At 48.1% G+C, this 17,487-nt stretch overlaps 1 protein-coding gene across 1 annotated transcript in view; it reads left to right on the forward strand.

The window, feature by feature from the left end:
• Nucleotides 1-16,194, forward strand: part of rasa4 (RAS p21 protein activator 4) — a 336,682-nt gene extending 320,488 nt beyond the window's left edge. Inside the window, exons 17-21 of the mRNA XM_085964291.1 lie at nucleotides 2,194-2,331; nucleotides 9,047-9,182; nucleotides 11,558-11,678; nucleotides 12,664-12,719; nucleotides 15,972-16,194. Of these exons, the coding sequence (XP_085820417.1) occupies nucleotides 2,194-2,331; nucleotides 9,047-9,182; nucleotides 11,558-11,678; nucleotides 12,664-12,719; nucleotides 15,972-16,099 (579 nt within the window). The 3' untranslated portion in view covers nucleotides 16,100-16,194. The remainder of the gene's footprint in view (nucleotides 1-2,193; nucleotides 2,332-9,046; nucleotides 9,183-11,557; nucleotides 11,679-12,663; nucleotides 12,720-15,971) is intronic.
• The last annotated feature ends 1,293 nt before the right edge of the window (nucleotides 16,195-17,487 follow it).

Below are 17,487 nucleotides of genomic sequence, written 5' to 3' on the forward strand. Positions count from 1 at the left end.
CTGGCGCAGGATGAAGGCATCGTGGCTGCTGCCTGGAAAGTGGGCACTGACAGCGAGTATCAGCTGTCGGTGGTCACAGACCAGCTGCACATTCAAAGAATGGAACCCCTTTCGGTTGTGGAAATCCTCCACATTCTCTAGAGGCGCCTGCAAAGCCACATGCGTGCAGTCAATGGCGCCCTGCACCATGGGGAAGCCCGCTATCCTTGCGAAGCCCTCTGCGCGCTCTCACTGCTTGTCCGGGGTCATTGGGAAGGAGATGTACTGCCGTCTCCTTTTAAAGAGGGCATTAGTCACTTGACGGATGCAGCAATGCACCGCGAACTGTGAGATGTTGGCAATGTCCCCAGCAACGGCCTGAAAGAAGCCGCTGACATAGAAGTTTAGAGCCACAGTGATCTTCACAGCCACCGACAGAGATGTCCTGCACCTTAGTTGAGGCTGCAGATCTGGCTGAAGCAGGTGGCAGAGTTCAGTGACCACCTCCTTACTGAAGCGCAGCCTTCGGAAACACTGCTCCTCCAACATGTTGGCCCTGAAATTAGGATCGGGAGCTTGCCGCGCGTGCAAGCCCCCGATGTGCACTCACCCTGCACGCCGACCTCTGAAGCCCGGGCCTGCTTGCATTTCCTGTCACAGGCCCGGTTCAGATGTCGGCGCGATGTGCTTACCTGATCCAGCGGCGTAGTTAGTGCGATGTGCCGGCTGGGATCAGGTGAGCACTGTGCAGCCAATCAGGGGAGGGGAAGCTTCATTCATGAGTTTGAGCGTAAGAACTGTCAAACTCATGAAAAGTATGGGCTGCCAAAACATTACTTAAAGTTTAAATAAAATTTTAAAAAACATCCCACTGATTATATTAACTATAAATAAGTTAAAAAAAATATTTTAAACAATTAATCAAATTTTTGAAAAAAATAAAAATTTTTAAAATAGGGTCTAAAACTAAACTTACCTTACTGTAAATTCTTTAAAAATAATAAACCTGTGGAAAAAAAATTCTAAATTGTACTAAAAGACCACTTACCTGTAAAACTAAATACTTACGTCTGGTTTTTCCACGCGTAAAAACCGGAGGCCTTTACACTCGGGCAACCCTGGAAAAAAAAGGAATTTCAGCGCGCACGCGCTGCATCACAAGTTGCACGCGTTCTGCCTCTTAACCCCTTGGGTCAGAGGACAGGAAATGCCGGTTTTCAGCGCATGCGCTGTGCATGCTGAAAACCGGCAATTCCTCCGGGCACACGCGTGAGTACCCCGTCCGTACTCACGCGTTGTGACAGGAATTACTGGGCCCTTGATATATGAAAACTGTTGGCGGAAAACCCTGGCAGCGTAAGGTCTTGTGTGCCGACGTCTGTTGGCCCTCCTCCGTCTGGCCATGCCTGCCACTCTATCCCTGCATCTCTGTGCCCTGTCAATATGATTGAGAAGCACGACGTTCCCATCCAATGCAGCCCCCATAGTAAGTGCGCACTGAAAGTTATGCCGGTTGAGAAGCTTACCAACTGCAAAGTTATGTTCAGAAGGCTAAAGTTCCTCAGGCAGCGCTGGTCACTGCAGAAATGGCTCTCCGTTTGTCTCTGAGCAACTCTCTCTCTCTCTCTCACAGAAGGTGTGGTCCAAAAATGGCTACCACTAATAATCCAGGAAGAGTCCCCTTTAAATAGCGCCCCCCCAGCCCGACAGCGACTGGGAAACGTTCCAGGTAACCTGTCGTTGGTAGCGACAGGCGGAACGGAGGGGGGCGCCACTGAATTTCCGGTCCGGGACGCCCCAAGGACGTTGCACACTGAAATTACGTCATGATCTGCGTGCGCCGGTGAGCGGGCGCTACGGTTTAGCGCCGGCGCTAAATGTCCGCTCAATTTGGGAAGAGGCGCAGGGTTTGCTGCGCCCAGGCGCAAGTTGGTTAGCGTCCCACTTCTCGACCTCTTTAGGCGCTAATGGGTGGCGCAACCAACCGAATTTTTCCCCCTTAATATTTTTTAAAAGGCCAAGGGTAAATGAGTGCTGAATGGCAACAGGTTCTATGGCCCACTCTCTATTGGATGCCCCCCGCGCCCCCCACTCTAGCTGACCCTGCGCAGATTCTCTATTGAAGGGCTTTTCCCAATTAAATGCAGCAAACCTCAGCCTCATAGCTCAAACAAGGTGACTTGTTTTGAACGGACTGTTTGATCCATGTTACAGAAGAGTGCGTTCATTCCACTGTCCAAGATCAGAGCAATAGAGAAAGTCGACGAGAAGTGTTTTGGCAGCTCGTACGTCATGCAGATCATTTCAACCGATGGCAGAGGGCAATTTGAGATAATGTACTTACAGAGCAAGGTATGTGGAACTCCGCCTGTCCCTTTAAGGAACACTTCCTGCACGTGGAACTGACTGTCCCAAGCCTACCTCCTGCATATGAAACTCCCATCTGGTCAGTAAAATCTGTTTTCTAATGATACGTAATGTTTATCTGGCCAAGTATCACAAAAAATCATGGGTACAACCGAATCAGATTTTTTAAATATTTGGTGATACACTGTCAGCCATTTAATAAGACAGCTCAAGTGTGTAAACAGCAACCTGCATTTATATAGCGCCTTTAACATAGTAAAGTGTCCCAAGGTGCTTCACAGGAGCGTAATCAGACAAAAGAATTTGACAGCGAACCAAAGAGGAGACATTAAGACAGGTGACCAAAAGCTTGGTCAAAGGGGTAGGTATTAAAGAGAGAGGTGGAGAGGTTTAGGGAGGGAATACTGGAGCGTAGGGCCGAGACAGCTGAAGACACGTCTGCCAAATGGTGAGGTGAAGTCCCGTGTGCCCTTTAAGGAAAGCCTACACAGAATGTCAAACACTCCCTAATCCTTAAGCAAACTCATATCGGAACTAGTACGATAGCAAAATACTGCAGATGTTAGAAATCCGAAATAACAACAGAAAATGCTGGAAAAACTCAGGAGGTCAGGCAACATCCGTGGAGAGAAATTTGAGTTGACGTTTCGGGTCGAACCCTTCTTCAAAAAGGGTTCGACCCGAAACGTCAACTCAAATTTCTCTCCACGGATGTTGCCTGACCTGCTGAGTTTTTCCAGCATTTTCTGTTGTTATTTCATATCGGAACTGTTTGCTGATTAGTCAGTCTATCTCTCTGTTATTGTCTTTCATGTAACTTATACCAGTAAAAGCTGACCAACAGTTGCAGAAAGGCAGACCTCACCCAGAGAGCAGGCACTTCAAAACTAGCCCCGACATGTGAAAACAAGTATTACACAGGCTTCGGAACTTAAAGGATAAGATATACACAACACTCCTTCACTTGTATTAGAGGGGAAAAAAACGCACAGGGGCCATTTTAACCCTGCCCGCCTGGCAGAAACTGGGCAGGGTTACAAAGGGCCGACAGACGTATCCTCCGACCTCCCGCTCCCTTCCCGCAGTCTTCAGTTTTAACCTGCTCTTCTAAGCAGGCGGGAAGGACACCTGCTGGGATCTGCCAGAGTCCTTCTATGAATATGTCGATCGGGCTGCGCTGATGTCACCGGGGCCCGAGTGCGATTTTAACCGGATGCCTGAGCGGGGAAGATTAACGTGGTGAAGCCGGTGGGAAAAAGAGTCAGGGCCAGAAGAGACCTAAAGAGACAAGTTTTTGTAGTCATTTTTTTTTTAAATTTCCATGTGGGGCAAGGTGGAAAAGGAGTTCTCCTCCAGGCTCCACAAAGAAGGTTTAGGCCTCCCCTGCTTCGGGCTCCCCACTACCCGAACTCGATACTCACCCAACTGCCACCCCCCCCACCCTGCAGATGAGACATTAAACCGAGGCCCCGTCTGCCCTCTCAGGTGGATGTAAAAGATCCCACGGTACTTTATCGAAGGAGGACAGGGGAGTTCTCCCAGTATCCTGGCCAATATAGATCCCTCAATCAACATCACTAAAACAGATTATCTGGTCATTATCACATTGCTGTTTGTGGGAGCTTGCTGTGCGCAAATTGGCTGCCGCATTTCCTACATCACAACAGTGACTACACTCCAAAAATACTTCATTGGCTGTAAAGCGCTCTGGGGCGTTCTGAGGTGGCGAAAGATGCTATAGAAATGCAAGTCTTTCTTACCCAAGATCTGGTCGGCTGCCTTCTGCTGCTACCTGTCAGTTTGAGTGGGCAGCAGAGCGGGGACATGCAGATGGGACCCTGGACTCAAAATCACCCAGGCCTCAAGCGACCGAGGTCAGCGGGGTTTCGTGCTCACCCCATCCCACGCCCGTTCAATTCCAGCTCCCAGTTAAAATCAGGCCTATAAAGGCATGAAAGCCTGAAGGGGAAATGTAAACGCTGAAAATACATTTTTTTTCTGGGGGATGTGGGGGCAAGCTCCCCTGGGGAATTTAGAATTTTTGCAACTAAATATGGTGCATTCTGGTTCATTTTAAGCTTTCACACTTCACAATTAATAGAATTTCAGTCTTATAAAAGGGAAAAACAAAGTGACATTTGGATTTTCAACAGATCTGCCAGACCATCACTTCCCTAAAAGCTACCTGAACAATCACTCTCCTACATCCAGTCCCGCACCGGCCCAGTTCACACAGGCACTCTACCCCCGCCAGAGCCAGGTCACAGAGATGCTGTACCCTATCCAAATTCCCACCTGTTCACAGAGACACTCTCCTCTCCTCTCCTCTCCTCCAACACTTCCAGTTTGTACTGACACTCCTTCCTCTCCTAATAATTTAACCTGGTGCACTTAACACCCTCCAATTCACTCAGCAAGGGTCCTACTCCCCCTCCAATCCAATGAAAAGGCACTGTGCCCCTCCCCCGATTGATAATATCACTCTGCCCTCCCCAATTGACGCCGCGGGGACTGGAGTGCATAATTGGTTTAAACGACCAAATTTTAATTTGATTTGTTAAGTTTTATTTAAAGATTTATTAGAGTTTTAGTTACAGTTTATTTGTTTAATTTATTTTGGTCTTACAAAAAGAGGGCCCTCCCCAATTGATGATGACACTTCTCCTCCCCTAATTGATGCTGTCATTCTTCCCTCCCCATATTGATGATGTCACTCTCCCCTTCCCATATTGATGATGTCACTCTCCCCTTCCCAATAGATGCTGTCACTTCCCCTCCCCTAATTGAGGATGTCACTCTCCCCTCCCCGATTGATGCTGTCACTCTCCCCTCCCCCAATTGATGATGTCACTCTCCCCTCCCTATTTGATGATGTCACTCTTCCTCCCCGATTGATGGTGTTATGCTCCCTCCCCGATTGATGATGTCACTCTCCTTCCCCGATTGATGATGTCACTCTCCCATCCTGATTGATGATGTCACTCTCCCCTCCCCAATTGATGATGTCACTCTCCCCTCCCCCAGATGTGTCAGCTGTGGCTCAGGTCGTAGCACTCTCGCCTCTGAGGCAGGAGGTCATGGGTTCAAGTCCCACTTCAGAGACTTGAGCACAAAAATCTAGACTGACAATCCAGCGCAGTACTGAGGCAGTGCTGCACAGTTGGAGGTGCTATCTTTCGGATGAAACATTAAACCGAGGCCCCATCTGCTCTCTCAGGTGGACGTAAAAGATCCCATGACACTATTTCGAAGAAGAGCAGGGGAGTTTCCCCCGGTGTCCTGCCCAATATTTATCCCTCAACCAACATAACAAAAGCAGATTATCTGGTCATTATCACATTGCTGTTTGTGGGAGCTTGCTGTGCGCAAATTGGCTGCCGCGTTTCGTACATTACAACAGTGACTACACTTCAAAAGTACTTCATTGGCTGTAAAGTGCTTTGGGACGACCGGTGGTCGTAAAAGACGTTATATAAATGCAAGAATTTCTTTCTTTCAATTGATGATGTCACTCTCCCCATCCCAATTGATGATGTCACTCTCCCCCCCAATTAATGATGTCACTCTCCCCATCCTAATTGATGACGTCACTATTTCCCCCTCCCCAACTGATGATGCCACTCTTCCCTCTTCCCAATTGGTAATGTCACTATTTCCCCCTCCCCAATTGATGATGTCACTCTCCCCAACTGATGCTGTCACTCTCCACTCCCAATTTAATGATGTCACTCTCCCCTTCCCATTGATGATGTCACTCTCCCCTCCCCAACTGACGCTGTCACACTCCCCTCCCCAATTTATGATGTCACTCTCCTCTCCCCAATTTATGATGTCACTCTCCTCTCCCCAATTGATGCTGTCACACTCCCCTTCCCAATTTATGATGTCACTCTCCTCTCCCCAATTGATGATGTCACTCTTCCTCCTCCCCAACTGATGCTGTCACTCTCCCCTCCCCATTTGATGATGTCACTTTCCCCTCCCCAATTGATGCTGTCACTCTTCCCCCTCCCTGATTGATGATGTCACTCTCCCCATCCCAATTTATGATGTCACTTCCCCCTCCCTGATTGATGATGTCACTCTCCCCATCCCAATTAATGATGTCACTCTCCCCATCCCAATTAATGATGTCACTCTCCCCTCCCCAATTGATGATGTCACTCTCCCCTCCCCAATTGATAATGTCACTCTCCCCTCCCCATTGATGATGTCACTCTCCCCTCCCCATTGATGATGTCACTCTCCCCTCCCCATTGATGATGCCACTATTTCCCCTCCCAATTTATGATGTCACTCTTCCCCCTCCCTGATTGATGATGTCACTCTCCCCATCCCAATTAATGATGTCACTCTCCCCATCCCAATTAATGATGTCACTCTCCCCTCCCCAATTGATGATGTCACTCTCCCCTCCCCAATTGATAATGTCACTCTCCCCTCCCCATTGATGATGCCACTCTCCCCTCCCCATTGATGATGCCACTCTCCCCTCCCCATTGATGATGTCACTCTCCCCTCCCCATTGATGATGCCACTATTTCCCCTCCCAATTGATGATGTCACTCTTCCCCCTCTCCAATTGGTGATGCCACTCTCCCCTCCCCCATTGATGATGTCACTCTCCCCATCCCAAATTGATGCTGTCACTCTCCCCTCCCCCATTGATGATGTCACTCTTCCCTTCCCCATTGATGATGTCACTCTCCCCTTCCCCATTGATGCGGTCACTCTTTCCCACCACTCCCTCGCTAGGGCAGAAACCCTCTAATCCCCATCCTCGGGGACGTGCTATTGTTTACTCTTATCCTGGTGTGTTTGAAGGGGAGAAGTGGAGCTGCTGCCACCTAAAGGAAAAGCCAAGCACTGCAGTTACTTGTGAAAGGTTTGTCCTGGGTTCCCATCCACTGCAGAGAGTTTCATGAGCAATTAGAGTCATTCTAAATAAATGAGATGCCCATTTCCTAAGTCTGTTCACAATGAATGTACATGATTTGGAAGTGTGGAGAAAAACAGCCAAGATTGCTGATATAGAATTGAGAGGGAAAGCTGCAAGTACAGAGAGATTGGGGGGGTTGGGTTAACATTGAACCAATGCAAGGTCTGAGATTGGGGAAGATGAATAAGGAGATTATGGGACACAACACAGGAAGGGGAAATCTAGAGATAGGTTATTGAAGCCATCGCTGCAATCAGCAACATCAGTAAAGAAGGCAAAGAAGATCTTGGGGTGTACAGCCAGAGTGATGAAACACTCTGTTCCAGGGGTACTAGTGAGCTTGTATAGAGCACTGCCTCAGCCCCAGTTGGAGCACTGTATATAACTCTGGTCAGTGTGCTACAGTGGGGACATCCTGTGTTAGAGGGGGTACAGAGGAGGCAACTAAACTGATAACAGTGATTCGGCCCCTGAGGTATGAAGGGAGACTAAGGAAGCTGGGAATGTTTATACCAGGGAAAGAAAGGTTCAGCGAGACCTTTCAAGATTCTCAGAGCTAAGAAATCTCATTCCTCGTGTTGGCCCAATGTTGACAGGTCTGTAGCAGGCAGATTATTATACAAATGAATATGGTAATTGTTATTATAGAACTCTTATTGGAGATTATAAGATAAACCGAACCCTGATGAGAATCCAGTTTAACTACTTCACACCGAGGGCGGTGAAGGTGGAACAGGCTGCCCAGAGAGACAGTGGAGACGCAAGGAATTAGATTGTTTTTGGTGAAAGGAACACATTAGAGTCAGAATATGGTATTTTGCTGAACTCTAGGACTAGCAGATAGCCTGCTTGAGTTGTGTAAATTCTTACATTCCTGATCGTGATCAAAGGCCAAGTATTATTACTCAGACCAACCAAGTCTCACTCCTGGCCAATATTTATCCCTCAATCAACATAACAAAAACAGATGATCACATTGCTGTTTGTGGGAGCTTGCTGTGCGCAAATTGGCTGCTGCGTTTCCCACATTACAAAAGTACTTTATTGGCTGTAAAGCTCTTTGAGACGTCCGGTGGTCGTGAAAGGCACTATATAAATGCAAGTCTTTCTTTCATTTAGAGTGAAAATCACTCATTTTGGTTTTAAAATGTAACCTGATTTAATGTCTCACTCTGTGTGGGACCTGTCTCTGCCTCAGTCATCGATCATAAATCTCACTCTGTGGAACATAGGAATTGCTAGACGAGAAAAGACCCGGGTCCGTCTAGCTCATCTTCTACCATCCCGGTAGTCGCATGATACGGTGATAATGAAGTTGTTGACTAATCGCAGCAATCAACCTCTGTCAATGAGTCTACACCAGACCCAGACATGAGGCGAGGAAAACCTGTGGCGGAGAGCTTAGAGAACCAAGCTCATGTGTTCTACCTGAATATGCTACACTTACCACATGTCACGTCCCTAATTACTCATATACTGCATCCCAAAATGTTATTTTCTGAAAGTAACCTATCTAATTCTTGGTGTCTCCCCATCATTGGCAGGTCTGTAATAAGTGTATGATGATGTAAAGGAATATGGTAATTGTTATTGTGGCACCCTTATTGGGGGATTATGAGATAAACCTTTGTAATAATTGGTGGGTTTTATATTAACCTGTACAATAAGAGGCTTATGTGATACAAACAACTGGGCTTCATTGCATCTCCTTCCCTTGAAAATTAAAATAGATGCTGACAGATTATTTTACTTCATTCTTAGAATGTGAACGAACTAAATCAGTGGCTGTCATCGTTAAGGAAATACTGTGTCAGCAATGAGCAAATGCTGAACTCCTACCATCCTGGCGTCTTTAAAGGGGAGAAGTGGAGCTGCTGCCACCAAAAGGAGAAAGCGGGTACTGCCGTTACTTACACCGTTTTTCCAGGGTCCCCCTTCCGCTGCACTGATTGCTTCCTGAGCAAAGAGACTCATTCAAAATGAATGAGCTGCCCATCTGACATGTTTCTAAATAACATAAAAGTTTTTTTGTGATGCAAATTGATTAAATTCCCCCATTTCAGTGTATGCAGTCTCCGACTACCATGTAAACTGTTCACATAAATCACTCCTGTTGCAGGCCTTTTAGTGATGTGTTAAAAATGTCAGGCACACAAGAGAATGACTCAAACCTATTTTATTCAGACAGGAACTCCGTGCGATTAGTTTTTTTTTCTAAATTAAGCATGTGTTTTGATAGTGCAGTGCTCTGTCAGTGTGCTGATCCATTTGACGCCTTGTCCTTTTTCAGCTGTACTTGCCATAATACACATGTTGTGACTGAGACTAGGAAAGAGCAACTTAGGAGAAAGAAAGAATGAGAGTGAGACAGTAGTGAGATAGAAACATAGAAACATAGAAGATAGGAGCAGGAGTAGGCCATTCGGCCCTTCGAGCCTGCTCCGCCATTCAACTAGATCATGGCTGATCAACCAAATTCAGTACCCTGTCCCTGCCTTCTCCCCATATCCCTTGATCCCTTTAGCCTCAAGAAATATATCCAACTCTTTCTTGAATATATTTAATGAACTGGCCTCCACCACCCTCTGTGGTAGAGAATTCCACAGGTTCACCACTCTCTGGGTGAAGAAATTCCTCCTCATTTCAGTCCTAAATGGCTTACCCCTTATCCTTAGACTATGACCCCTAGTTCTGGACTCCCCGGCCATCAGAAACATCCTTCCTGCATCTAGTCTGTCCAGACCTGACAGAATTTTATAGGTTTCGATGAGATCCCCTCTCAATCTTCTAAACTCCAGTGAGTACAAGCCCAATCGACACAATCTCTCCTCGTACATCATTCCTGCCATCCCAGGTATCAGCCTGGTGAATCTTCGCTGCACTCCCTCCATGGCAAGAACGTCCTTCCTCAGGTAAGGTGACCAAAACTGCACACAATACTCAAGGTGTGGTCTCACCAAGGCCCTGTACAACTGTAGCAAGACATCCTTGTTCCTGTACTCGAACCCTCTCACTACGAAGGCCAACATACCATTTGCCTTCTTAACCGCCTGCTGCACCTGCATGCTTACCTTCAGCGACTGGTGCACCAGGACACCCAGGTCTCTTTGCACTTCCCCTTCTCCCAATCTATTGCCATTCAAATAATAATCTGCCTTCCTGTTTATATAGGAGAGGAATGAGTTGGGGAGAGAGGCAGGAGTGGGGCCTTGGAGAGAAGGAAATGGGAATGGGCAGTAGCTGCCTGGGCTGGGCCTAGGCTTGGAGGTCACTCACTGGCTGATGTTCCCTCTCCTCCTGCGAAGAAGCGCCGAGCCTCTACCCAACAACAATTGGCAGGATTGGGAAACTGGCATGTGGGGACTGACTGGCACATGTCCATGTCCCACTGCTTGATGGTAAATGGGCTGGATCACCAGTACTGCAGAAATACTGAGGTTACATAGTGTGGTGCAACTGAGACAAGAGGGAGCAAATCCCCAAAGTGTCGTTCTCTTCCGTACACAATTGCTGATTCTCTCTATCCCACAATCAGTCTCTTCCTACTCACTTGCTCTCATACCACCTTCACTAAACCAGATTATCTGGTCATTATCACATTGCTGTTTGTGGGAGCTTGCTGTGCACAAATTGGCTGCTGCGTTTCCCACATTACAACAGTGACTCCGCTTCAAAAAGTACTTCATTGGCTGTAAAGCGCTTTGGGACGTCCAGTGATCGTGAAAGGTGCTATATAAATGCAAGTCTTTCTTTCTTCATTCTTCTTTCATAAACTCTCATTCATTCACACACTCATTCCCTCACTCTCACGTGCTCTTACTCATTTGCGCACACTCTCTCACACACATTCCTTCACTCACTCAGTCACTCTGTCTCATTCTCCCATCTGCTCACTGATGAACTCACTCTATTTTCCAAACACTCACTGTAAAAAGAGATTAAATATTCCACACCAAAGCAGCGGCCTCACCATTGCATTCCCTCCCGTTAATGGAATTATCTTAGCTATACACTACGGTTGGTGACTACCCCAGCTCACAGCACTAAGCTGTATCAGTTGCTGCATCACCTCTCTGGTCTTAACATCTACCAGTAACTGATTTTTAAAAATGACCCCCCAGAAAGCCTTCCATTATTATCAGAAGTATAATGATAATGTAGAGCAGAAAATTCTCACCATAATTTCACTGAATTTCTGTAAGTGAAATGATTCAGAGTCGGAGCAGTTGCTGAGCAGGAGGTGACTCTGCCCATGTGTTTACTGTTTGACAGCTCCGGGATGTGACAAAACCCACTTTGGTGTGACACTCCAGGAGTGGAACGATCCACTTAATCCCGATCTGGAATGCCATCTGATTTACCGGCAGCTGCTTGCAGCCAGGGATTCATTAACGTGAGTATCTGATGAAAGAGGGAATGTGATGGATTCGCACCTTTTAGTGCACCTGAATCGACGGCCTTCTGTTGCGCCTTCCGGTGCCACGTGGCATCCTTCACCCAAGGGAGTGATTGGACAACTTCTTGCCAGGCCTACGCCAAGGTCGCTCGAGCCAGCCACTTGGAAATAGGCGGTAGCTGCCCGGGCTGGGCCTGGGGTTGGAGGTCACTCACTGGCTGATGCGCCCTCTCCTGCTGTACCCAACAACAATTGGCAGGATCACCAGTCAGTGTGGACCACACTGCAGAAACACTGAGGTTACAATACTGACTGGCTCGCCCCAATCTGTACATTATGTGACTGTGGTGAGCGGATCGTGGGTAGCAGGAGTTCCTCTATGTTACATGGATTGCCCAAAGAGCATTATTAAGCCCATTTAGTTTCAGCAAGAGCAACGTACCTGCACCGTCAAGTTGCTCTGAGAAGGTGGTAGTTGGCCATCTTCATGGACCGCTGGGAGTGGCTCGCGCCTCGCTTCACAGGGCTGTTAAGAGTCAACCACATTGGTGTGGGACTGGATTCACATATAGGCCAGACCGGGTAAGGACGGAAGGATTCCCTCCCTAAAGGGCTCCAGTGAACCAGTTGGGCTTTTATAACAACCTGACAGCTTCATGGTCACTGTTACTGATCCCAGGTTTTTATTTCCAGATTTTTAACCTGAATCCGAATTCGCAAACTGCCATGGTGGGATTTGAACTCAAATTATTATTAAATATTATTATGGATTATCAGTTCAGTAACACAACCGCAACACTACCATTCCCGGTAGCGAATTGTAGTACATAATATTTTATATAAAAATGTAATGAATGTGTCTGTCTGTTGAATGGTCTAATGTGACAGTCTGTTTATTATTTAATGTAGCACTTTGTTTAATGTAATGCTTTATTTAATATAACACTTTATTTAATGTAAAAGTTTTCTTATTTGTTCATAGAGAAAAATACTTGGAATGCAAAGGGAAGAGTGATGTCACCACCAGTGCACGTGAAGGTAATATGTCAGACTGAGAACCCATTCCCCCATTGGAGCAGCGTGTGAGGTGAAGAACCTACAAAGGGATAACCAAAATAAATGACAAGCATTTAACGGGATGGTGTTGTGCTACTTGTGCAGTGTAGAATGTGGATGCTAAGTTTGGTTTCTTACGCTTCTATTTTAAACATTTATTTATTAATAATTGGCCTTTTACACGTTCCCCATTTCCTTCATCCATTGGCAACTGCGCCTTCAGCCGTCTAGATCCTAAGCTCTGGAATTCCCTCCCTAAACCTCTCTGCCTCCCTTCGTCCCTGCCGTCCTTTGAGACTCTCCTTAAAACCCACCTCTTTGACCCTGGATTTAGTCACCCTGCTAATATCTCCTTTGGCTCCGTGTCACTTTTTTACCAAATTAAACTTTTGTAAATGCCTTGGGATGGTTTCCTATGTTAAAAGCGCTGTATAAATGCAAGTTGTTGTTATTATACCTTGTAACCCTTTGGATATTAGTTCATCTGGTTAGCTAGTTCAGACTGGGACAAATAGGGAGAGCCAGAATATTGGAGATAGAGACCGGGATTTTACTAACCTCGGCGGGTCCGTGGCGGGCGATGTCGGTGGTGGTTCCCGACCCCACTGCTGGCTCCAGCCCGCTCTGTGAAATGAATTTCCCCTGATTGGGCTTGTTAAGCTCACCCAGTGCGTTTCCCAGCCAATTAGAGGAAGCGGGTCTGGTGACATCATTTTTTTTAAATTTCATTCACGGGATGTGGGCGTTGCTGGCAAGGCCAGCATTTATTGCCCATCCCTAGTTGCCCTTGAGAAGGTGGTGGTGAGCCGCCTTCTTGAACTGCTGCAGTCTGTGTGGTGAAGGTACTCCCACAGTGCTGTTAGGGAGGGAGTTCCAGGAGTTTGACCCAGCGACGATGAAGGATCGGCGATATATTTCCAAGTCGGGATGGTGTGTGACTTGGAGGGGAACTTGGAGGAGGTGGTGTTCCCATGCACCTGCTGTCCTTGCCCTTCTAGGTAGTAGAGGTCGCGGGTTTGGGAGGTGCTGCCGAAGAAGCCTTGGCGAGTTGCTGCAGTGCATCTTGTAGATGGTACACACTGCAAACACGGTACACCGGTGGTGGAGGGAGTGAATGTTTAAGGTGGTGGATGGGGTGCCAATAAAGTGGGCTGCTTTGATCTGGATGGTGTCGAGCTTCTTGAGTGTTGCTAGAGCTGCACTCATCCAGGCAAGTGGAGAGTTTTCCATTACACTCCTTACTTGATGATGCATCATCAGCCGGTTTCCTTAAATGGACCATAGCCAACTTTATTTTGACATTTGTGCTGTTAGTGTTCTACAACATTGAGGTGCAGCAGACACTGACAATGACAGCACAAAGGCACAGGGCTGCACCCAGGCCCTCCCATGACTCCCTCCATATGCTTATGGAGGGAGTCACAGCACGCAGGGAGGTCCTCTTCCCTTCCCATGGGTGGGAGAGACCTCCCGAGGAGATCAACACAGCCTAGTTGCACATTGCAGAGGAGGACACAAGCAGGGATGTGGTCAGGAGAACCTGGGTGCAGTGTCGGAAACGTTTCAATGATCTCAGTAGATCACGAAACGTTAGTACAAAGCCACACTCATAGAATCATAGAATGGTTACAGCACAGAAGAAGGCCATTCGGCCCATCAAGCCCATGCCGGCTCTCTGCAAGAGCACCTCAGCATTCTGTTAATGTGGTGTCAAACATTGAAACCTTTATTTTCAACACTTTACGTTCGTGGACAGATTTTGTGCACCTTTGGAAGTGGCTTAGTGAGTTGCAGTGAATGGTGAGACATAACGGTACTCCCCGCAATGGTCATAAGTGTGAAAGGAATGGCTTGGACATTGTAGGAATGCTTTATGGTGTTGGTGTGGGGTGGTGCCAACCTGGTGCATCATGTGGCAGCCAGGGTGTACAGCATCAAGTGAAGTAAATCTGGCCATGGTGAGGCCATCCCTGGCCTCCCGGGCAGCAATATGGTTGGGTGCTGATGCCCTCTGTCCTGTGCAGCATCAGTTGATTGCGGAGAAGGTCGGAGTTGTTGTTAGTGCTGCTGGTGTGGCTGGTGCTGCTGGTATTGGGGCTGATTGTGGTGGGATTCTGAGGACCAACTGAGAGAATATAAAGGGCACCCATGCTGATGGAATAGATGGCAGGTGAAGTAGAGATGACAGAAGCGATCTGTCAATGGTGAGAGAGGTAATGAGGTCAGACTGGATGGAGACTTGTATAAAGACTTGCAGCATGGTGAATCTGTAGTGGAAATGCAGTGAGGAAGAGCTTGTGGCTGAGGGAAGATATCTCTGTAAGGTGGGAGCTTTTACTTTACATTTGAAGCTGTCAACTCAACAGCTGATTCAATGGCCACTGAACTCCCGCCTCAGCTTGATAGACGTGGTCCATGACCAGCGTGGACACCATGGGCGAGCTGTCAAATGCAAAAGGTAAGTTGAAAATCATTCTTAAGTGGCTCTAAACAAGCCACAAAGTACCTGAATTGGGTCCCCCGCCGCTGCATGTCGGGCCTGCTCAGCGCTGACAGACCCGTCATTGGGAAAGGCATGTGGCGGCGGGTTCACAGCGGTGTCCTGGCCCACTGTGTAAAACAAAACACTTTGCCACCCGACCCGCCACCGATCATGCCCCGCTGACCTCGGCCTCCCCCCCCCTGCAAAATTCTGGCCAGAATTATTCACTGGCTAGCTTAGATTTGGATATACAATGAAATATGGAAACTTTTGTATCACAAACCCTGGTCATTGGTCAAAGGAAATCATGGTTTTTAAAAGCCTGTAGAGTATAGAAAGGAAGGATGGAGGGACACAAGGACTTTCACAGTTTTGAAGTCTTAGGAAAGGATGAGGTACAGACAAAATGACGGGGTATAAATTGGCATGTGTTGCGCGCATTTTTCGGTTGCAACGATGACAAATTTAGCAATGGGACGGCCTGCTCCTAATCTTCACGTGCGTTCGGACCACTGCTAAATTCATCGGGCCCATTTCTTTTAGGCGTCCCAGGTGGAAGCCTAAAACGGGCGTCAGGCCCCTTGCATACGTTAATGATGGGCCTAATGCCTGTGTAAGGACCCCTCTGGGAACTGATGGTTTACGATGAGCGGAACAGGTGCCAGGCCTCTCCCGTTCAGGGTGAGCATGACTCCCTCGCTGGGCACACCCCATCGCAGAGTTGGCCTTCCTAAGCCGTCTTTCCTTTGCAGGGATCGATAAGACGGACGTCCCAAACAAACTGTTCCAAATCATCCAGGATCTGGAGAGGGCTCACCGGAACTTTGAACGTTGGGAAACATCAAAGGACAGAAACTTCTCTCTGGAACTGCTGACATAACTTCATCAGAAAGAGCGAATGTGTTTGAGGTGGATATAACGAATGGTTCAATTTCAAAAGCTAATTTTTATTATTAAATGCCAGTAGTAATTATATCTCCTGCATCCACATTTGGCCCAGCCATTCTTATCTGTTTTGAATTATGCAAAACATAGTCCTTGGCAAAAAAAAAATGTAAATGTGTATTTTCTGTAATTATCTGGTTGAATTGTTTGTAAATGTATTTGCATCTCATTGCATGGTGACAGATTGACTGATGCTAGTGCTTCCCATCTAGCTGCAGTCTACAGAGACTGGCTGCTCCTAATTCCAGCCTCTCCCAGCCTGCAGCTCATCAATGTGGGATGTTCCAGGTCCTGCAATAGGCAGTAAGAGTTACAGGACCATACAACTCGCATCAAGCTGATACTAGGTGCCTCATCCTGAGGGAGAAATATCATCCCATTGAGAGGACACAGAGTGTGATTGGCCATATCAAAGGATCCTAGACCAAACTTTACACTTGAATTTGGATATCTTTATTTACGTTTTTAAACAAATATAGATTTTTTTTAGGTCTTCTTGATGCAACAAACCAAAGGGTAAAAAGAGGGACCTCCTGATCCCAGGACAGAGGGACCTCCTGCTCTCGGGGACAGAGGGACCTCCTGCTCTCGGGGACAGAGGGACCTCCTGCTCTCGGGGACAGAGGGACCTCCTGATCCCGGGGACAGAGGGACCTCCTACTCTCGGGGACAGAGGGACCTCCTGCTCTCGGGGACAGAGGGACCTCCTGATCCCGGGGACAGAGGGATCTCCTGCTCTCGGGACAGAGGGACCTCCTGCTCTCGGGGACAGAGGGACCTCCTACTCTCGGGGACAGAGGGACCTCCTGATCCCGGGACAGAGGGACCTCCTACTCTCGGGGACAGAGGGACCTCCTGCTCTCGGGGACAGAGGGACCTCCTGCTCTCGGGGACAGAGGGACCTCCTGATCCCGGGGACAGAGGGATCTCCTGCTCTCGGGACAGAGGGACCTCCTGCTCTCGGGGACAGAGGGACCTCCTACTCTCGGGGACAGAGGGACCTCCTGATCCCGGGACAGAGGGACCTCCTACTCTCGGGGACAGAGGGACCTCCTGCTCTCGGGGACAGAGGGACCTCCTGCTCTCGGGACAGAGGGACCTCCTGCTCTCGGGGACAGAGGGACCTCCTGCTCTCGGGACAGAGGGACCTCCTACTCTCGGGACAGAGGGACCTCCTGATCTCGGGGACAGAGGGACCTCCTGCTCTCGGGGACAGAGGGACCTCCTGCTCTCGGGGACAGAGGGACCGCCTGATCCCAGGACAGAGGGACCTCCTGCTCTCGGGGACAGAGGGACCTCCTGCTCTCGGGGACAGAGGGACCT

Source organism: Somniosus microcephalus, chromosome 22 (genome assembly GCF_052327205.1).
Source record: "Somniosus microcephalus isolate GS21.2 chromosome 22, FLI_Smic_1.0, whole genome shotgun sequence".
Lineage (NCBI taxonomy): Eukaryota > Metazoa > Chordata > Chondrichthyes > Squaliformes > Somniosidae > Somniosus > Somniosus microcephalus.